At 36.8% G+C, this 23,454-nt stretch overlaps 2 protein-coding genes and 1 long non-coding RNA gene across 3 annotated transcripts in view; 1 reads left to right on the plus strand and 2 right to left on the minus strand.

The window, feature by feature from the left end:
* Positions 1-7,116, plus strand: part of LOC107648167 (cation/H(+) antiporter 20) — a 10,775-nt gene extending 3,659 nt beyond the window's left edge. Inside the window, exons 4-5 of the mRNA XM_016352146.1 lie at positions 5,473-6,285; positions 6,370-7,116. Of these exons, the coding sequence (XP_016207632.1) occupies positions 5,473-6,285; positions 6,370-6,696 (1,140 nt within the window). The 3' untranslated portion in view covers positions 6,697-7,116. The remainder of the gene's footprint in view (positions 1-5,472; positions 6,286-6,369) is intronic.
* On the minus strand, positions 6,949-10,818 carry LOC107648168 (probable ADP-ribosylation factor GTPase-activating protein AGD6). Its single transcript, XM_016352148.2, has 4 exons — positions 9,846-10,818; positions 9,672-9,761; positions 8,071-8,881; positions 6,949-7,345 (listed from the first exon to the last, which is right to left on the minus strand). The coding sequence occupies exons 1-3, from the start codon at positions 10,632-10,634 to the stop codon at positions 8,072-8,074; spliced, it is 1,689 nt and encodes a 562-aa protein (XP_016207634.1). The 5' UTR covers positions 10,635-10,818; the 3' UTR covers positions 6,949-7,345; position 8,071.
* LOC110263940 lies at positions 20,683-21,402 on the minus strand. Its single transcript, XR_002349668.1, has 3 exons — positions 21,372-21,402; positions 20,936-21,020; positions 20,683-20,732 (listed from the first exon to the last, which is right to left on the minus strand). It is a non-coding gene; the product is annotated as an uncharacterized LOC110263940 (long non-coding RNA).

Consider the following 23,454-nt stretch of genomic DNA (forward strand, 5'->3'; position numbering starts at 1 on the left):
AAGTATCAACTTTGTTATCTTAGTTTAAAAATTATTAAAAGAACTTTATATCAAGCGCATAACAAAAGTAGGATCCTTAACAATTATTATCGAATCTCATCCTCCGACTATCAGGACATCAAAATAAATATTTTTCAATAAGATTTACAGAGAATTTTATTTCTTTAACGGAATTAGGGAATCACAAGCAATATTATTCAATAAGATTTCCAGAACATTAATGTGATATGATTCTTGTGCACATTTTAGAAAGGATTCTTTGTTAAAGTATACCGCATTTTGGCATGAAATTGGAATAAGAGAGCTCAAACACAATAAAGTGGAGCGACAAACAAGGCCAGCAAGACAACATGAACAAGTAAATAAACACAAAAATCTCTTTAATGTCATCTCCGGCATTGCCATTAACAACAAAAAAGATCTAAACTACTTCATTCTCTAAAACTGTTTAAGGATTGCTGAAATACCACCTCTGCACTCCCCTCCTTGTTATTAAAAATCCGTCTGTTTCTCTCTAGCCAAACGTTCCATCCTTGTTATTAAATATCCGACCGTTCCTCTCTAGCCAAACGTTTCAAATAACCGAAAAGAAGCAAATAAGCCAATTGTTACGCTCTACCTTCCTGTTAGCAACACCTGTCCAACTCTCAAAGTGTTCTTTTAGTGAGCCCGGAACAAACCACGATCTCCCAAATTCAGATAGCCATTGACACCACACCTGCCAAGTAAACTCACAACCCAAGAATAAATGGTGAATATGTTCAACTTCTTTGTTACACAAAACGCACATGTTATCACTTTGACTAATAATTCCCAATCTAAACAGTCTTTCTTTAGTATTTACCCTTCCTATCAAGGTAAACCAAATAAATAGCTCCACCCGTGGCGGCACCAAACCTTTCCATAGTGTTCTTGTGAAGCTGTAGCTGGTAATATCCTCCGTGAGAGATTCTGACTGTACCACCTACACAAAAGAGTTAGTTAAAAATATACCTTCCTTCTCAAGCTTCCAAAAAATTCTGTCTTACTTATCATGTGTTAGCTTGATAAGCCTTAAAGTCTCATGTAAAAGATCCACTAATTTCAACTCCCATTGGTATAAATCTCGCCTCCACTGAAAATTCCAAATCCACTCTAACCCATCCCAGAACCCACAATCCCCTATGACAGATCCTTTTTGGTTTGAAATGGAGAAAAGTCTCAGAAAACTCATCTTTAATGGACCACTTTGTAGCCAGACATCTTCCCAGAATCGAGTCCTCCTTCCGTCACCCACCTCCATAGACAACCCCGCAATCATCTTATCCTTGACAGTATTATCTGTGAACTGCAGTTGGCAGATATCCTTCCATGGACCCCTTCTAGTAGGTAATGTTTGAGCTGATAGTATCACACTGGGATTCAAATCGTAACAAGAACATACCACCTTCTTCCATAATGGACATTCTTCTTTTGAAAAACGCCACCACCACTTGATAGGAGTGCAGTGTTTCTAACCACAGCATCACCTACCCCCAATCCCCCCAACTTTTTAGGGGCTTAAACCACCTCCCACTTAACTAATGCCAGACCATTCCTACCTTCCTCCTTACTCCACAAGAATCTTCTCTGCAATGATATCAATTTTTCTGCTACTGCCTTTGGCATCTTGTACAGGCTCAAGTAGTAAACCGGCAAGCTATTTAACACACACTTAATAAGGACCAGCTTATCCGCTTTATTGAGTACCTTTGCCTTCCACAGGCTGAGCTTCTCCTCTACCTTGTCAATTATCGGTTTTCAAGTCCTAACCAGTCTTGGGTTTGCTTCTAAAGGGATGCCAAGGTATCTGACTGGAAGGTAAGCCTCCTTGCACCCCATCAAGTTGCACATGTTGTACGTCCACTACTGTTCACAATTGATCGGGATTAGATTTGATTTATCAAAGTTAATGGTTAACCCCGACATCATCTCAAAGCACCTTAGCAACCTAGCATAGTTTCTGATGGTCTCATCTTCTGGCGGACAGAACAATATAGTGTCATCTGCAAACTGGAGATGTGGCAACTCTATATTGTCCTTACCAACTAGCAGCGGTATAATACGTCTGTTCCTGACTGCCTCCCCTACCATCCTATGCAGAACATCAACAACTAGAACAAACAGGAACGGAGATAGAGGATCACCTTGTTTCAAACCCTCTCCATCTTAAAAGGTTTAGATGGTGAGCCATTTAACAGGATTGACATAGACGCTGTGCCAACACACTCCTTCACCCATTCCCTCCATCTCCAACCAAAGCCCATCTTCTGTAGCACGATGTCCACAAAGCTCCATTTAACCCGATCATAAGCCTTCTGAAAGTCTAGTTTAATGATTGCCGCTTTCTTTCTTTTCGTCTTCAGCCATTGCACTGTTTCGCAAGCAATAAGTGCCCCATCGTGTATTTTCTGACCCTTCACAAAAGCGCTCTGCGTCTCCCCCACTAGACCTGGCATGACTGATCTCATTCTCCTGACCATCACTTTGGAGATCACTTTGTATACACAGCCTACCATGCTTATCGGCCGGAGGTCCTTAATCTCCTTGGCTCCTGTGAACTTAGGTGCAAGAGACACCCAAGTAATATTGGAGTTAGAAGGCAACCTTGAAGATCGAAAGAAATCCATAATAGCTTTAGTAAACTCTGCACCAATCTCATCCCAATACTTCTTGATGAAATTCATGTTATACCCATCACTTCCTGGAGCCTTGGAAGATTCGCAATCCCAAACTGCCTCTCTAATCTCCTCCGATGTCGGTAATCTCTCCAAAGCTATGGACTCCTCTTCATCAATCCGTTTACCAGTCCGTCCCTAAATCCCACTACCGGTGATCTCTCCTGGTGATACAGATGTTTATAGAAATCTCTGATAGCAATCTTGATCCGAGCTTGATTCCTTACTAACCTTCCGTTAATTATCAGGGCATCAATTCTATTGTTCCTCCTTCTTGCCGACGCCAAGTTATGGAAGTACCTAGTGTTTTTATCCATATCCTTCGCATGCTTGGAGCGTGACATCTGCTTCCAGTGTATTTCTTTTCTCACATACCACTGCTTGCAACAGCTTACTAGAGCCTTCCTTCTAGCCTCCGATGTACTATCATATACTCCATTTCCTGCCAACTCATCTACCTTCCTGATCTCCTCCTCAAAATGTTGAATTTTCTTTTCCATGTCACTGAATTTGTCCTTATGCCATCTTCCCAAAGGTACTGTAAGAGCCTTCAGCTTATCTGTGAATTGCACCTCACCAAGATTTCTACATTCCTCTCTGACCATTCTTAGGAAACCTTCGTGTGTAAACCAGGAATCTAAACTTCGAAATGGACGCGGACCACCTCTGCAAGTGGTGTTCTAAACTATAATTGGACAGTGATTTGACAGGCCTCTCGATCCCCCTTTTAACCAAACCTCTGGAAACTCCTCTGTCCATTCTACACTCACAAGAACTCTATCAATACGACTGCAAGAGCTGCCTCTAAACCATGTATATTTGCGATCGTTCAAAGGTAAATCCACTAACTGCATATCTTGAATCCAACTCTTAAAATCTTCTGCTGAAGCTGTTAATCTGTCCTGACCTTTCCTCTCTTCAACCTGTGTGACCTCGTTAAAGTCACCCATATAACATATCGGGACTTGACATAAGCCAGCTATAAAACTCAGTTCCTCCCACACAGCAAGTTTTTCTGCTCTAGTATGAGCACCATATACCAAACAGAAAGCACAACGAAAATCATTTTTCAAAAGGACTCATTCAACACATAACCATCTTTCTCCTTTGTAACAGTTATTTATTCTGAATAGCAAGACATCCCACATCAACAATAGACCCCCCGACGTGCCTTCTGATCCTACAAACTCCCACCCCACAGCATCGCTCCCCCAGATTCGTACAACATCAAACTTAGTCACAACTTGCATTTTAGACTCAACTAAACCCAACATATTCAATTTCTGTTTCTTTTTTAGCTCTTTAACCATACTCAATTTTCCAACCCCTCCTAGTCCCGTAACATTCCAAGAGCTAAAAATCATAATGAAACTTTTTTACACACCTTTTTGAATTTTTTTGGTCTGCATCTTCGACCCTTTTCTTTCTGCTTTGCCAACCTCCTTTTTTGATCTAGTGCTTCATTTTGTTCTTGCAAAATTGCCATTATATCATCTTCTTCATTGTATTACATTGCTCCGAATTCAACTGCCAGTTTCCATGCCCTTTTATTCTCAAGCATTTGCTCTTCTCTGTCCATAGCATTCCCACCACAGATCTCTTGTTGTACAGAGCCAATATCCACATTTGCCCCATTCTCACCCCTGCCTTCAGCAACCTGTGTTTCATTTCCAATATCACCATCCATCCCATTCTCGCCACTTCCCTCATCAAGCCTTACAAGAACCCCCATCGCGTCAGCCTCTAGTATATCTTTCCCGTTTTCGAGGAATCCAACCCGGTCTCCTATGGCTTCCTTCCCCCTTGCTGTACCCGTCTCTTTGGTAAGACGTTCGCATACCTCTTTCCTAGATAGACCAAGCCCTGCCTTCACCTTCACTGAGATATCAGGATGCAGAGGATGCTTCAAACAGCCGCCTGCCATCTCCATTTTAGCTGCCCGGTTCCCCGCCATCTCTGACTATAATTGGACCAACAATTNNNNTTCATTCAATATGTTTTTTTAATTATTAAAGAACTTACTTTTTAAAGATGTGAAAGAATGAGATGTTAATTTTTTAAGTTTGGGATTTATCCATCTCGACTTGTTTTTAAGTTTTGATAAAGTTAAGAATTTTCAATAGTTCTATAAAACAACTTATTTATTAATAATAATTGTTATACATATTAGCGGTGATAAGATTTTTTTTTAATTTAATGTTAAAATAATAACATTGATATCGAAAAATTAATAGTAAAGTACAATGAACTTAGCATATTGAGTTGTTAATACATCAAGTTCGCTTGAGTTTATTGTTTTCAATCCTATTTTTGTGTACATGTTTTTTTCTTTGATATTAAAAGTAGTTGATAAAAAAAAAAAGTTAGGGATCATCATTTTTTTATATAAAGAAAAAGTTAAAATCTAAACAAAAGATGGTACAAATATTAGTTCTCTTAACAAATTAAAAAACTACTCCGTCATCAAGAACCTCAAAAAAGAAATCAAATACAAAAGTGAAACTATAGTTTTTATAAAATCATATTTATTTTTATAAGAATTTTCTATTTTTATATTTTTTACAAGATACTTATCAACTAAAATCTAAGCAAATATCTATTAAACTAAAATTATACCGTTAAATTTTTTTATCAAAATCTATTTTTTATGAAATTTGCTGTTGGATTAGGAGCTTATATAGTATACATTATTTATATAGAATTTCATGTGAATTGAAAATTATTTGAATGATATTGAAATTTGACAAGAAAAAGTAGCTGGAATTTTTGCATGCAGGTACTTAACGATGAGGTGTTTGCCATCCTAGTGCTAATGGCTCTTTTCACCACCTTCATCACAACGCCAATAGTCTTAGCAATATACCCACCCTCGCGTCCCAGCAAACAAAACCGGGCAGGACCGCGAGACGACCTTAGCATCCTTGCATGCGTCCACGACCACCACACTTGCAACATACCCTCCCTAATAAGCTTCATTGAATCCATTCGACCAAACACCACCACCACCACCAATCTCAAATTGTACGTTATGAAACTTGTCGAGCTCACAGACCGATCCACCTCCATCTTGACCGTTCAACGCAGCCGCAGGAACGGCTTCCCCGAAGGATCAGAAAGTTCCATGCACGACCAAGTTGTGGCCGCTTTCAAAGCTTACCACGGTGTAGGCCAAGTGAGATTGCGTCATTTGAGGTCAGTGTCGGCGCTGTCAACGATGCAAGAGGACATATGTCATGTTGCGGAGAAGCATGGAGTGGGAATGATCATAATTCCATTCCATAAAAGGTGGCGGAGAGGGGAACAAGATGAAGATGATGAAGAAGCAATTGAGATAGGCCAAGGGTGGAGGGAAGTCAACCAAACGGTGCTTCAAACCGCACCATGCTCGGTGGCGGTGCTTGTCAACCGTGGAGTTGGTACATGGCTTCAACCAGGTGCAACTGATGCAACCATGAGGGTTTGCATAGTTTTCATAGGTGGATTGGATGATCGTATGGCTTTAAATTTGGGTGCAAGAATGGCACAACATCCAGCAATAACGTTGTCTCTGGTGAGATTCATGTCAGCAGAGGATTGGGAAACAGACAAGGTATGTTAGTATGTTTAATTACTGAGACTCGATGTACGTCAATTAGTGTCCCAAAAAAAACGAGTTGATGAATGTCCTATGCAGGAGCTAGACGAGGTGGCAGTGAATGAGTTCAAAGCAAAGTTGGAGGAGTCAGTGACGTACATTGAAAAGGACGCAAGCAGCATAACAGAGGAGGTCTTAAGAATTGGAAAATCTAAGGAGTATGAGCTACTGATAGTGGGGAAAGGAAATCAGCTTCCAGAGTCATCCATGGAAGATTCTCGACTCGAGCATGCTGAGCTGGGGCACATGGGAAATCTCTTAACCTCCTCAGCAATGGGTATTACAAGTTCTGTGCTCGTTATACAAGACCAGCAATTGGTAACTTCTAATGAAACTGAACTCAGAAAGATGGCTAGCGTCTTGTGATCCACAGAAGGATCGAATCATTCCTATAAATATGTATCAAAAATAAACCCCTTATACTTGGATATGTTTGAGTAATGAAGTGTGGTCCATCAGTGTATACCGAGTATGAACCCCTATTTTACAATGCGGATGTGAATTAAATTCCCATTCTTGATAATAAATCAGGAGTAAAGGGCAATGAAACAGTGCTCAACATGGAGCTAGTAACTAGTAAGACTGCAAAAATTGAGACAAATTCAAAACAATATGAAATTTTTCATGTCACGGTTATGTTTCATCACACTTCCAGGAAAGTAGTTCCCTTAAATTTGGGCAATTCACCCCTTCTTTTGGAAACTTTTACATGTACTTCCATTCCAATCATACAAATGTTCCCAAAAAGGTACACAGAAAATGGAAATTGCAAAAAAAAAAAAAAAATTTAAAGACTTGCTTGACAGTGTACTAACTTTAATTAAAAAAAGAAAAATCTTGCTGCACATCAAAGGCCTTGTAGTGACCCAAAAAGTCATAGATGACAGAGTCTGGTCACATTCATCATGTTCAGTAACACCCCTGCTTGGGCTGCTTGGCTTCAGTGCAAAGAGTAAGCTATAACATTTTTGTCACTTGAGACAAAATTTAGAAACTGATAAAGATAGGATCAAACCTGGTCCAGAATGAGTAACATAAGTCACAATTTATAGTTCAACCTTTTAGGATATGTTCTTGAAAACATAGCTAGAACCTAACAGATATCAAAATAATAAGACAATGATTTCCAATATAATCATGTTCTTCATGCAACCCATTCTGGTTTCCCAAAGTAAAAAACAAGAACCACCCCTATTACAACTTCAATTATTTCTCCGGTCTTGCAGGTTAAAATAACAAAATGAAGGCTTGCATAGAAGTTTAGGCCCTTTAAAATTTGTGATTCTAGGTTTTGGTTTGGTAAACTACAAATTGTTTGGTCTGGGTCCCTACCGTCAATAAAACGTCAGGATGACAAGTTAAATATTGACGTGAAAAGACAAGACACATCAACATTTAACAAGGACAAACTATTGGCAGACAGCAAAGCCAAACAATTTTAATTCTAAAGGGACCAAAAAATAAAATATGAAATTTACAAAGATTAAAAACTTTAACCTTATCATAAATGAATAAATAAAAGAGCCCAATCATAGGTGGATGCAATCATGCAATTGTTATCTAATGGCCCACCAAGAGGATTATGAGGTTTTGTTCAAGTTAATAGTAGTACTAGGATAAAAGTAACCCCAAGGGCAAATGAATCCAAATAAAACGTCAAGACCTCACTTGTTCCTTTCAATTAAGCAAGTTCTTTTTATCCCTTACATGTCCAAGGAAATATTGCATAATTTTACCCACCTCAGAGAAAGCCTCCTCCCGTCCAGGCTGAATCTGCCTTTCCATTATGACCAGCAGCTTTATTATTAGCTGAACTCCCATAGAAATTATCAAATCCATCATCTTTAGAATCATCCCAGCCAGCCCAACCATCACTTTTCTGAGGAGTTGATCCTTTAGCTGCTTCTTCCTTCCTAGTATCTTTTTGGTCCCAATCATCCCAGGAGCTGGTGTGGGTGTTTTGAGTACCTCCATACTGTCCAACTGATGACGGAGAAGCAGATACTTTAGCTGGTTCTTGCTTCCTAGTATCTTTTTGGTCCCAATCATCCCAAGAGCTTGTGTTGTGAGTACCACCATACTGTGCAACTGGTGATGGAGAAGCTGATACCTTAGCTGGTCCCTGCTTCCTAGTATCATTTTGGTCCCAATCATCCCAAGAGCTTGTGTTTTTGGTACCAGCATATTGTTCACGTGAAGATGGACGAGCTGGTACTTGCTTCCTAGAATCTTGCTCATCCCAATCATCCCAAGAACTAGACTTATTAGATTGACTACCTGATGATGGTTGTCCTCCCCTGGTAGAAGAAGAATTCCAGCCTCTATTCTCTTGATTGTACTCTTGATAGGAACCATTTCTATCAATATCATTTGCTTGCCAATTTTCAGGCTTCCAATTTGGGTTATCTCTAGCGAACTCCTCCACCTTCTGTGTAGCCAATGCCATGACACCTTTCATAATGCCCCATGTCCTTTGGCCAATCTCAGATGTCTTCTGAGTAACAACATTGACAGTTTCATTGACCTTGTGATCATACCCACCATCCTTTACCTGAACGGAAAGATGAATGTATTTAATCAAGCAAAGAAAAACTAAGCTGCCAAGTGCCAACAAAATTGCTCAAGAGTATGATAAGCAATGAAGATTTGGCATTTTCCACATTTCCATAAAAGCACATAATTAAAGAAATAAACCACAAAATGAGATTTCATATCCACATTTCCTTCCATAAAAGTTGTGCCTGAAAAACCAAACCTTCATAAATCTAACGCACAGAAAGATTAATGAATGTCTGTGAAAGCCTTATAACATACTATTTCAGATTCCTTGCAAAGCATAAAAAGTTATCTACCATTTCACAAAATGTCAATCTACTCACCTTAAGTAAATATACTTATATCACAAACAAGAGTAATAATAGATATAGACATAAAATTCATTGAAAATAGCATTTCTTACTTAAAGCACTTATGGTATGACATTTCAACACTCTAATCCGTTTTAGATACCGCAAGTCAATATTCACTAACAAACTTATGTCATCACTCCATGTCATCTCAAGCACGTTACTTATACAATAAAACCAGAACAAAAACCATCATCAGGCAACAAGCATAAGAGAATTTTACCGACACAAGTCATTGATCAATTTTATTCATAAGATGCCACCGGATCAGTGACGCAGGTGTAAATGCATCACAAGTCTCTTTCCAAACTGGGTACTAAGACCTTAACCATCAAATTGAATCAAATTATTGATCCAATTGAACGAACTCAAAACATAAATTATTATATATAAACCCAGATAGCAATTAACACCGAAACATCACAATCAAATTACCTTAGCAGTGATTTCCTTGGTGCTTGCCTGAACAACACTAGCAGCAGATTGAGCGGCAGATGCAGCAACCAATGATAATTTACCAATCCCCTAATCACAAAGAGAAACACATCTCCATTCAAATATAAACAAATTAACAAACAACACACTCAATTCACTGCAATCGAGAACCACCTGCGAAACGACAGAGAGATAGTCGTTTTGAGGGTTTATGTTCCTCTGCGAAGGGGCAGGGCTCGATCCGAACCCGACGTACTTTCCGCCCTGCGATGGCGGGAGCCCCTCAGGCCTCGTGTCATTCTCCGCCATCTTCCGAGCAAAGAAGCTCTCCTTGTTCGCGGCGGAGGCCTCCAATTCCGACTGCGTGTACATATTCTCCGTCGATTTCGACCTCGCCGGCACACCACCTACACCGGCGCCGCCACCAGAGAACCGTCTAACATCTCCAGTCGACTGATTCCGCCGCATATCATTGCGAGATCCAAAACCGTCATCGTTATCCCAGCTATCCCAACCTCCACCACCACCGCCACCGCCGGTGTGCGACAAGGGAGGTTTCCCGGCAGAGGAGCGGAGATCCTCCTTAACAACGGGAGGATCGCGCCAGGGACGGCCTTCGGCGAGGGCCTGGATGCGGTCGCGGTAGATTTTGGCGGCGTTGGTGTTGTACTTTGTGACAATATCAGTTTCCTTTGGAATACCGTACTGAGAGAGGAAGGCGTTGAGGGCGTCGTTGCCGCCAGCCTCCATCTTCTTGATCTGGATTTCGGACCAGGAGTCCATGGTGACGGATCTGACGAAGGAGATGTGGACGCCCAGGCCGCGGTGCTTGCCGGAGCACTCGAGGCACATGAATACGCCGTAGGAGACGGAGGCCCACTGTGGGTTCTTCTGAGAGCAGTCGACGCAGATCTTGTTCGCCGCCTGGGATTGCAGTTCCCGCAACCGCCGCGATGCCGCCATGTCTTTTATGTATCCGATCCGGAAAGCACGATAGAAATGGGAATTGGAAATGAACGAGAGTGGGGAAAAGGAAAAAGGGGAAAACGGAGATTCAGAAGAGTTTTGAGTTTTGAAGACACATATTTTGGGATTGAGTGGCCTGTGGGTCGTGAATCACCGACACCGTTAACTTTGGATGCTGACTCACTTCCCTCCTATTAGCATTATTAATTTAGGTTAATCTTATTTTATCTCCTTTAATTAATACTTTTGGGATATGTATGGTTTCTTTTCTCTATTTTTTTTTTCTTTTTTGTGAGGGAAAAAAATAAAAAATTATTCAAATAAAAATACAAACTAAACAGGTTCTTAGTTTCTTCCATTTTCGTTTTCATTAATTGGTTAATAATTTTTTATTCAAGTGGCAATGACTAGAGCAATGTTAATTAAAAGTGGCAAAATGCTGCCTTTCCATATCTTTAGGTGAAGGTGAATAACCCCTTCTCGTTTTCAATTATTAATTCAAAGTGCAGCAAACTGTAAACTGACCGCATTCTTTTCACATGTCTCTTGTTGTAATTGACTAATTGTAATATGAACTAAGACAATTGCTATGGTGCAACAATAAAAGCCTTTTAGAAATTTTGTTGGGTTTAAAAAATTTTGTTTACCTACCAAATATTGGAGAGTTTGGCATATCTAGTTGCGTATGGGAAATCTGGGCTTAGAAAAGAAAATTTGTGACGGGCCCAAAATCTCCGGGAATTCCAACGGTGGAATTTTGTTGGGCCTTTAAACAAGGAAACGTTAACTTTTTGGCTTAGATGAAACAGCAGAGTCTTTTGGTATCAAACCAAAAAAATTATAAAATAAAAATTGGCAGTGGTAATTAACTTTGGTTGATTTAGTGATGAATTTATTAGTTCATTTAAAAAAATATTAGGAATTTCAAATTCAATAAAATATATTTCCAGTAGGTTAGGTTTCCTCTATAAAACTACTAAAAAATAAATTCAAAAAGTTTATTTTAAGAAAGATATATTTTGTGTAAAAAAATCAGAACATTTCAAACAACCTAAAATTATCATTAAAAAAAAAAGCCTAAAATCATTGATACATTTGTGTGTCTTTTTTATTTTTCCCTATTATTTTCACTGACAATAACTCTTTCATATTCTTATATAGTTAATTCCGAATACATTATCAAATCCGACATCGTTATTAAATTATTGATATAGAGTCGGTTGCAACATTTTAATCTGGAATTTATTTCAACCAATGAAACTTATTCAATTGACTCAAATACATGTCAGGGCAATAGGGCAACAAAAACATAGAATACAAAAATATTGAAAATTTTTAAAACCCAGATAAAAATCTGTCTAATGATAAAAGTATCAAAAATAATTTTTTTTATAATTTATATTTTTATCATGAGAAAACTCTCAAAAAGGAATAAAAATCTTACGAGAATTAGTGTAATAAAATTTTTACTATTAAAATAATAAGTATATAATCAGTGTTTTTAATAGTACTAAAAAATTTCAATAATCAATATAATATATCATTAAAATCGATAAAATTAATATAAATCTTTTACTAAGTAGATATTTTAAATCAGACAAAAAAAAAGATAATACAGATTTATCCTGATTCAGCTATCCAGTATAACGTAGCCTACATCCATTCTCCATCACAACTATGATAGAATTTCATTATCTTTTCAACAGATTACAATCACCAATTTTTCTTAAGATCTATCCAATCCTATCTGGGACAAGTCTAGATTCTAACCCAACCTGAACTTGATTAGGACTCATCCTAATTTTCAAGTGCAAAGTGCTAACTCAACTTGCACTACAAGAAAAATCACTTTTAGCGGTCATTTATTTTATTTTTAGTGGCAATAAAAATAATCACTAATACATTTACCAACAATTAGACATTAGCCGTCTTATGCTTTGTCGCTAAAAGGTTTTAACAGCAATTATAACATTTGCCGGTAAAGACCGCTTTAATGGCCGCAAAAAGTATATAACTTTTAGCGTCTATTTTCTTGGCAATTTAAATGGCCACCAAAAGTAATTCTAAGATTGTAATGTTATTCACTTTTAGTAGCCATTACTATTGCCGCCAAAATCCATTTTTACCGGTAATTTATATGGCCACTAAAAATAATTCTAAAATTATAATATTATTCACTTTTATTTACTATTATTATTGCCACTAAAATCTTATAACTTTTTTTAGTTATATTATACTCATTTTCTTAGAAGTAACGAACTATCTTTTTTCTAGAATTAAGTATATATTTTTGCCAACAATAGTTATTATGTATAATATAAATATACTGAAATTAATTATTACAAAATGAACTCAAAATATTGATACACAAATTCTTTTTGAAAGTAATAAACCATATTACAAATCTAAACATCAAAAAATACTAAAAACCTATAACAATATTTCATCAATATAGCAATACAAGTATTAGCAATAATCTAAAATTATACATTTAAAAATAGCCTACTAATAGTTTAGATTTCAAATTTTATCTAATGTAGAAAGAAACGCAACAAAGATTAAAGAGTTGGGTCCACAAAAATTGAAAAAAGCTTGTAATAATGAACCTACATGTTTTGGATTTGTTGCTAATGATTCTCATCACCATTTTTTAATGAAATTTATTTGCAATTATATTAAAAAAATTAAATTACAATAACAATATAAATTAGGCCAATCTACAATATATTATACTTAAAATATTGTCGTTTCCTGCTCATATTACTTTATTTATTTATCACAACCTAATCGAGAAAATTATTTAATTAAGATTAAAATTTACTTATAAATCTATTGAAATATTATTATTTTTCTTTTGCTAACAACACAATAACAGTAGAAAACTATGAAATAATTAATTCATATTGAAAAACACTAATGTATAGATATTTAATACTTAATTTTTCACTAATAATATCATCTAATTTTGTATAAGGTACAAATCTAATACTCGCTAATAATAAAATTCTAAACACAAAATTAATATAATAAACGGCAAATGACTTCAGTATATCACTAAAATTAAACATTTTAGTGCATCAATTTTTTTACATAATTGAAGCGAAGTGTTTTTTATAAAAAAAAAATTCATATCCAATTAATTTTTTTTTAATATGACTGCAAATAAATCTCATTAGAAAATGGTGATGAGAATCATTAGAAATAAATCTAAAAACACGTGGGTCCATTACTAGTTTATTACAATTTATAAATTTGTTCAGTTTTTGTGGGCTCCAACTCTTCAGGCTTTATTACGTCTATCTTTGTAGGTTTTTTAGTTCTCTTTTTTCAACACCTGTCCATCTACATATGTAGATAAAATTGAGTTAAGTCTCAAAGTGATCTCTGAAGTTACACTCATATTTCATAGTAGTCCTGAATTTAATAGTTATCCATATTTGTCCCTGAAGTTGCACGCCGGGACTCAGTCTCGTCCTTCCGGCACATTTCCTCCAGCTGGCGTTACCGGAAAATTGATCTGGAGAACTGGGTGACACGCTGGCGACGCTAAAACGACGTAGTATTGTTGGTGGTGCGTAAATGTCCTAAAACTATGTTGTTTTACTCCAAAATTGCTTTTGAAAAATTCTCCCTCAAACGTTAATGTAACGTATTGTCTCCCCCCACTCAAAATATAACACAAACATAGTCTTTTCTTCTCATCAATGGCGGTGGTGTGAAGGCTGTAACTGCAGCGATTACGTTGGAAGATGACTGCTCTGGAGGATCGGTTTCGTCATCTACATTAGACAAAGACTGTACCGAAGGCTGGTTTCTCTGACAGAGGTAAGGAAAAAAAGAAAAAAAATTATGTGATAATAGGAATGCTCTGTTTTTTGGTATTGTTGTTAGTTTAATATCTTCAGTAGTTAGAAACAATTTTTGGAGTGTAATGTGTGGATATGCATATTTGTGTTTCGCAATGTTTGCTAGGGTTTGATCGTAACTAACTTTTTAAATGGTTAGGCTAATGAAATTGTTGACTGGATAAGGGTTGTTTGTCATGGTGGAAACTTGTTTCTTATCTATTAGGGTTTACTGCATTTACAGTTGAAAATATGATTTATGTTTTAGTTGTGAAGTTTCTAATTTGTTAACGTGGTTGAAGATGATGAGTTCGATCATGAAATTTTCTTTTTAAATTTCTAATGAATGATCCTTTGATTACCATCATATTTCACCATGGAGGGTCATTTATCATAGAGCGTGATGGAAGTGTGAATTACAATGGTGGACATATTTTTGAGTTACCGAGATTTGACAAAGACACACTGGATGTATTTTTTGTCCGAGACTACTACAAGAAGATTGGGTATGACAATGTGACTTACTGTTGGTGGCTGGTGCTTAATAGGCCATTGCAAACTGGTCTTAGAGTTGTGACACATGACAAAGAGCTCATGGAGATGTGTTACCTTGCTCAGAAGAACAAGAGAGTTATCCATGTGTACTATGAACATGGAGTCTCTAAACCTGTGTTTAATGAGGAAGCAGAACCAGCATCATCCAAAGGCAAGGAGCTAATGGTGCTACAAGAACTTATTCCACATCCATACCCCACCATCAATGTCACAACCAATACAATTTTCACCACATCACCATCAACTCCAATTTCAAAGCCAACTCACACCACTAGTCCCAAAATAATTCCCATGACATCACCACCAATTCCAATTTCAAACCCAATACACACTACTATTTCTACTCCAATAACAATCCCCCATAACTAAGCTTGCTGGTAAAGGTATTTTAGGACCAAAACATAAGACTCAACCTACTGCAACTTCTGTTAGTAATTCCAAATCACCACAAAAAAGAATGGCAGCACCCACTGCTGCTCCTACTACTAAGCCCACCCCACCACCAAAAATAATGGCACACCCCACAACTGCTCCCAGTACTAATCCCACCCCACCACCAAAAACAATGGCACACCCTACAACTGCTCCTAGTACTAAGCCCAACCCACCACCAAAAATAATAGCCAATCTACTGCTGCTCCTAGTACCAAGCCTAACCCACCACCAAAATCAATGGCCCAGCCCACTTCAAAACCTCTAACTAGGTCCAAATTTAAATTTAAAGAAATCAAAAGGTCTAATCTAAAAAAGAAAGGTCCTCAAAAAGTCAAAAATGCAGCATCACATGTAAGGAGGCCTTTGACAAGATCAGCTGCAACTAAAACTTTTAGAAGAGCATCTGTTAAGGGAAAGGAGTCCTAAGCTGTGTTTGTGAGCTTGTCCAGTGAGGAGGAATCCTCAGATAGCCATGACAGTTATAACAGCGTAGAGGACGAACCATATAGGCCTGCTGGTGATGAGGTCTCTAGTGAGGAAGAAGAAGTGATTGTGAAGAGATCAGTTGGAAAGAAGAGTGATGTTAAAAAGAGGACTACAACAGATAAGAAAGAAGTTAAAGAAAAGAGAGATGTTATACTTGAGGATGATGGTCTTGTGTGTGTAGACTCAAGGTCTAAAGATGATGAATTATTTTTTGGACCAATTTATAAGGTTGGTGAAATGGCACCATATTTTGATGCTCAAGATGGAGGTTATGATGATTTTGATGGTGGAGAGTCTTGGCACTCTGAAAAAATGAAGACTCCTCTGAATTCTGAGGATGAGTTGGAGGAGGTTGATTCAAATGAGGTGTTTCCTGTGTTTAGGGAAGGAGGAAGGTTTAGTGAGCTTAAACTAGAGGTTGGAATGAAATTTAATTCAAATATGGAATTTAAGGAGGCTGTTTGTAAGTACTGTATCCAGGAGGAAAAGTGGATCTGGTTTAAGAAGAATGATAGAGTAAGGATGAGGACTGTGTGTAAGGGAGAGGACTATAGCTGGCTTTGTATATGCTTCCCGGGATAGTGAGGGTAATTGTTGGCAGATCAAGACCTTTATGGACGATCACACTTGTCCTAAAGAGACTAAGAACAGGCTAGCTAACAGGAAGTGGCTAGCTAATTGGAAGTGGCTAGGTTGCAAACTGGTTAGAAAATTAAGAAAATATCCCAATCTTAAACATTCTGAAGTTGCACAATACTTTAAGAGCAAGTGTAACTTGGACCTGAACAAGTCTTCACTAACAAGGGATCTAGGGGATGCTAGGGCCATAGTGTACAGAGATGCTACTGCCCAGTATGGTATTGTTAGGGATTATGGGTTGACATTGCTGAAAAGTAATACTGGCTCAACTGTTAGTATTGGTGTAAGACCTCATCCCAATCCTGATGAAGATCCAACTTTTGATAGGATGTACATTTGTCTTGATGGGTGTAAAAGAGGGTTCAAGAAAAGTTGCAGACCACTTATAGGTTTGGATAGAGCATTTCTAAAAACACAACATGGTGGTCAAATCCTCTCTACCATTGGTCAAGACGCAAAAATTCACATTTATGTGATTGCTTATGCAATTGTATCCATAAAAAACATGGAGAATTTGTGATGGTTTCTGAAATTGCTGCATCAAGACTTGGATGATTACAAACAACATGATTGGTGTTTTATTTCAGACATGCAAAAGGTATTTTTGTTGTTTATTGCTAGATATCTTAATTAATGGTAGTAATCGAAGATTATGAGATATAACTGCTGATTAGTAAATCCCTTTAGTGTTGTTTATTGTTAGATATCTTAATATATGTGTCCTGAGTAGTAAATCTATTTACTGCTATTTAGAACAACTGAGTAGTTGTTGCATAAATTGGATGCTACATAGTTGATGGTTGCTATATACGGGTAGTATCTATTTACTCTGTCGAGGGGCCAATTTTGATGTCACTTACACAACTTTAAGGACCAGTCTGAGTTCATTAATACAATATGAGGGACCTTTTTGAGGCTCGATTATAAACTTTTGTACTGGCTTTTTGGTTATGCAGGGACTTATCCATGCAGTTCAGGATGTGTTCCCAAATGTTCGAATTCCATAATTGTACTAGCTTTTTATGCATATTTTTTTATTATTTTATTCATGATTTATAGTTGAAATTTTGTTTATGTATGGCTGTGAATTTCTATGTAGGGATGCCATGTGTGCATGCATGTGTCGCATTGGCCAAGGCTGATAAAAAGCCAGATGAATTCTGTCATCACTGGTTGACTATGAAAGCATACAACAACACCTATGTCTTCCATATAAATCCACTTCCTGGTCAGACACTGTGGGAGAAATCACCACATAATAGACCTCAAGCACCAAAGTTCAAGAAGAAACCAGAGCCAATTAAGAAGAAAAGAAGAAAGGATGCTGATGAGGAGCCAAGTAGAGGCAACAAACAGAATACCTCCATGAAAATAGTTTATAAAATAGGACATTATTGTCGCTATTGTGGTGAAATAGGTCACACCAAGAGGAATTGACGTAAGAGAGCTATTGACGAAGAAGCAGCTACTGATACTGATGCTAATGGAAGTGAGGTCAATAATTCTGCTCCAACTATTGCTATAAATGGTGGTGATGCCCCACTTGTGCCACAGGCTCAGGTTGAGATTCAGCTTGATCTTAGTCAGCCTGTCTTGTCAGAAACTGATGACTCTTAACAGGCCATATATATATAATATACTCTTTTAAATTTTCTTAGTCACTTCAAATGTTTCATGTTTTATACATAGGTGCAACCCCCTTCTGTTGACTAACCAAACTAGCTCCTAAGAAAAAGTTGTCCACACCCAAAAAGAACACTCCATCAACAAGTACACCAGCTGCTACCACCCAACCAACCAACACCCCACCTGCAAGCACTCCATCTGGAAGCATTCCATCTGCAAGCACTCTACCAGCAAGCACTCAACCTGCAAGCATTCCATCTGCAAGCACTCTACCAGCAAGCATAATGAGATTTGTGCCTAATCCTGGATTCAAGCTACCCAAGACCAAGAATTAATGACTTAGATTATTATCTTTAGGGACAGATGGTGTCTTTGTTTATCTGTTTTGAAGTAATTTACTCTGTATGCTTTCTTAATTAGTATCCCAGTGTGGGGGATTTTAGTATTGGAAACTCATGAGACTTGTGTTTTGACAACTATGATATACTTGGGGACTATTGTTTTGGTTTTATAATGCCTTATTTTGGATGTATTTTTTACATTATGAAACATGAATTATAACTTTCTTGAATTGATCTGTCAGAATTTTAGTTTTATTTTGTCCTCTTATATGCAATTAAGATGCATTCCAAACACTGTCTATTTTTATTTTATTTACAAGAATTATATTTTGGATGAATATATTAGTAGTTCATATTGTTTCTCCAATTTCCAAAATATGCAAGCAGTAGTATCAAACACTTTAATTTGTATTTCTTTCAAACAAACTAACAGGTACAACTACAGAAACAATATATGTATGTCATTTGTTTCTTGCTAGATACAATTGGCCAAATTGTCTATCTAACTTTAAGAGAAGAACAGCTAATGTAATCAGCAACATAAATACAAATACCAAAACTCCACCTACTTTTAGAACCCTAACTTCAGACTCTGACCTTTCAAATTTCCAAACAATCTTCATCTTCCATTCTTTATTGTCAATTGAAGGGCTTGTTCTACCATCACATGTTATCACATCTTCTCCAAGAATTTTATCTACCCACAGAAACAACTCACACCACATCTTACCTACAGTCTGCACCCAAGAAAGTGAATCAACCAAGTTTATATCCAGAATTACAGCAAACAATAACAACAACCACTTACATTGTAGTTTGGGCAACCCACGAATGGTCTCCCTGGAATAGAATCCGTCGCTGACCATCACAGCACTGGTCTCGACCCGCACCCACACCATTCTGGCAAATGCGAATCCCTGTTTCTGTTCATTCTCCTCATAATGCTTCCAAACGATAGTGGGTTGTTGGAGTTCCCAGCTGCGTTGCTCGTGCTAGCCATTGTCGTCTGGCTATGAAGATGCTGAAGACAATCCAAGGGAAGAGACCAGAAGAGAAGAGAATGGGCACTGGAGATTGAACATTTGGGAATTAGGGTTTTTAACTTCAAATTAGGGATCAAATTAACTCAACAAAGTTTATTCATCCACGTTAGCTAGCCGTTAGCGTAGCCAGCGTGTCACCCAGTTATCCAGATCAGCTTTCTGGTAATGCCAGCTGGAAGAAATATGTCGGAAGGACGAGACTGAGTCCCGGCGTATAACTTCAGGGACAAATGTAGGTAACTATTAAATTCAGGGACTACTATGAAGCACGAGTGTAACTTCAGGGACCACTCTGAGGCTTAACTCGATAAAATTTGAAATCTACACCATAACATTAGCCCCTCAATAAATATTGTCAAGCTGATCAAGCAATCATTTAATGAGATACTAATTAATCAAACAATATGTCAAAAATTGACATCAAATTTAAGAATTTGTTAATTTGATTTGATCGAGAGATATATAGAAGGTTTTTAAGACCAAAATCTCATGTTTTCAGAATAACAAGTACATATCAGCAAATCAATTTATGACTAAATTAGTGACTGTGGTTAGTCAGCCAAACACTTTCATTTTATTTTTTAACAAGCAACGAGTCAAGGTCCATGAAAACAATTAAACAATAAAACATATCATTAAAAGGATAACGACGACAATGGTTGTGTCACTAACCTGAAACGATGTTTTAATGGGTTTATATAGATTGGCCAGCTGCCGTAAGACGTGAATTGTAACCAATTTGTGTTTAAATAATGAACTACTAAGAAGTGTGGAAGCCACCTCCAACTATGCTTACAAAGTAGAGCCACAAAAAAGTGTCTTTCCTTTTAAAATTTCACTACTCTGCTCAATAAGAGACAAAAAACTTAAGATCAAATTTTTGTCCTCTGCAAGAGGTATGAGATATCTTCTAATATTTGTCAACACGTGACTTCCAAGCATTGTCATGTTAAGGAGATTTAGGTTGACTTGCTGCTCTTTTGGACTAACCTTGATAAGGGATGAAGCAAGGTCCTTGAATGACAGTTTTTCCCAACCAACTGAATGCTAGGAGGGTTAAACCAAACTAAGCGCACTAAGCATGATCCTGCAGTAAGCCTGATGCTCTCTTATTTCCTTGCTACCCTATAGATATAGTACAGATTGCTAATGACATCTTGACTGCTCAAACGTCCCACCCACAACCCTATAGATATAGCATGATTTAAAGGACTAATTGAGTATGAATAATTTGTAAGGGGAACAGAGGAATTATACACAGTTCCTAGTATTTTATAAAAAGGTGTTGAATATAGAGAAAGTGAGAAACGCCACTTGTTCTTGCTTACCTTGCCAATTAAAACAGATTTGGCTTTCTTGAAGCTGGAACCGAGTTTTTCATATTCAGGGGCAAGCTTTTTACAGTGTCCACACCTATGGTAACAAAAAAGTGGTATGAAAAACACAGATCGAGAATTAGAAAAAAAGTGCATCTTATCTTTGCTAGATCGCCATGATGAATTACCCTTCAATTGGCACAAAAAAAGTATCGTTTGTACCCTCACTCTCTCTAGTGTCAATTATACAGAGATCTTATCATCTAATAACTTATATTAAAGGAATCAAATCAAAGAATATAAAGTTAAACATCTATTAATCTACAAAATCAAAGAGATAAAGGACAATAATATATTCTATGTGAACTGTATACTGAACTAAACCCTAGATAAGGTAAAAATTGAATCAACAAAGGAACCAAAAATGGATTGGTGATTATTTTATTACCAAGGAGCATAGAACTCAACAAGTGCTCTTCTGTCCTAACCAACCTCCTTCTCAAAGTTATCTTCGCTGAGCAAACAACATCATCTGCAGAGGCAAATACGAAGGCAAGAGCAAACACCAACACTTCCAACACTAAACCCTTGATCCAGATCTGTGCACGCGTCAAATTGTTAGAGGTTTTCAGGGTTAATTAATGGTCTAATTGTTCTACCTATTTACAAAGATTGAAGCATAAAAGTGAAACCAGATATTGCCAAGCTCAATTTCGTATTCTAATAATCCTAATTCATCCTATCAAATAAATATTCCAAAATAATAGTGACAATTGAATTTCAGTAATGTATATTGAACCAAAAAGAATTGGGAAAAAGTACTAGGTCATGATAGAACACAAATTGGAAGCACAAGAATCAGAATTGAGAGGGAGATTAAGGAACTCGTATCTGATAACTAGAGCGCGATTCAGATTTCAATCAAAATCAGCATTAGTTTGTCCGAGAAAAGAATTCAGATTGCGATTAAAATAAGATGAAAACTTGGAAGAGATTCGAGCGATGAAAAAGATTAAATCAGACAGATAAAATCGAGAAAAAGAATTAAAAAATGAAAACCATGAATGAGAAGAACAAGAATATCTCAGGGAACTATGAGGACCGAAACTAGTGCTCTTTCTCTCTTACTTCAATCATTGGCCATTCACCCTTATTATAGAAGAGTGAAGCTTCCTAGGGTTAAAACCTTGCTTCAACATATGTTGATTTTTCTTCTCCCAAGATCAGAGTCAGCAGTGGTGTTCACAGAGAATAGAGAGAAGACAGAAGCACTGACATGCAACCATACTTTTCTCTTTCATCCTTTTTCTTCAAACTTCTTGAATCTGGACCGTGCTTTCTTTCTTTGGCCCCAAGTTTGTTTGTTGGCCGTTGATGAACCTCTGAGCATCGTTGACTTCACAACTTTCATAGTTTCTTGAACGATACTTGAGACACAGAGGATTTTTTCACGGCTTTTCGTTGAAGCACAAATGAGGAAGTCACCTTTTTGTAATCCTCTATTCGAATGATATCTTCCCTTTTGTTGTAGCCCATAAATTTTTTTCTTCTTACTTAAATTTGAAAACTACCTTTTTGTTCTTCTTTTTGCCCTAGCTCTAGAACTTTTCTATTCCTTTCTTCTTGTTTTAGATATTGACGTGATAAGAAAGAAAAGATAAGAGAGAGAAGAGAGAGTTTGTTGGTTCGGTGGATGTGAGAATAGATTCAAATGAAATAAAATTTCATATGATGGTGCCAAATTAATAAAGTGGATGGATTTGGGTGTTGGACCATCGAATGGGTTTAAGATGGATATGGTCTCAGTTTGGGCCAATTTGTTTCTTTCTTTCACATGGTTCAACACTTGGCCTTTGGATTAAGACTTATAGTATAATATCTTTATTGAATCCATATTGGGCCTTGTTTATGTTTCTTGGCCTGAATCAGTTTAATTTAATTTCTGCATACTTAAACAAACACATCATACAAACAATTTAATAATAATCCTAATAATGTTTAGTCATCATCTTAATCATAGTTTAGTTCGCTAAACTCAACATATTGGTCCCTCTATCATTTTTAATAAACCTTTTAGAGTAATTACCCAAATCAATTCTTGAGATTTTTAAAATTGATCATTTTAATCCCTTAGATTTTAAAATACAAAAAATAGTCCTCAACATTTACTTCCGTTAGATAATACAATTCCCTCTATTAGTCGCTAATAGTGACTACTAGTGTAGAACATTAACTTGCACATATAGAAGTTAAGTATCCATGTGTGTGATTTGGACAATTCAGTCCCGAAGTAAAATACAAAATAGTCTCCGAAGAGTTTCAAAAATCAACAAAACAGTCCCTAAAAATCTTAAAAATTCCAAAACAATCCCTTTGAATATTTTTAATTTTTTTCAAAAATCAACATCTTATAATATTTTTATTAATTAAAATAATAAAATATTAAATAAAGAATTCAAAAAATAATAAAAAATATACTAAAAATAATTTTATTAATTAATATTAAAATGTCATAAAAAATTATATTATTT

The sequence above is a fragment of the Arachis ipaensis genome, chromosome B06 (assembly GCF_000816755.2).
Source record: "Arachis ipaensis cultivar K30076 chromosome B06, Araip1.1, whole genome shotgun sequence".
NCBI classification, from domain to species: Eukaryota; Viridiplantae; Streptophyta; class Magnoliopsida; order Fabales; family Fabaceae; genus Arachis; species Arachis ipaensis.

Coding starts and splice junctions, on each gene's coding strand:
- LOC107648168 (XM_016352148.2), bottom strand. CDS start 10,634: ATGGCGGCATCGCGGCGGTTGCGGGAACTGCAATCCCAGGCGGCGAAC. Junction 9,762..9,845: donor ATCTCTCTGTCGTTTCGCAG/GTGGTTCTCGAT, acceptor CTTTGTGATTAG/GGGATTGGTAAATTATCATT. Junction 8,882..9,671: donor CCAAGGAAATCACTGCTAAG/GTAATTTGATTG, acceptor CTTTCCGTTCAG/GTAAAGGATGGTGGGTATGA.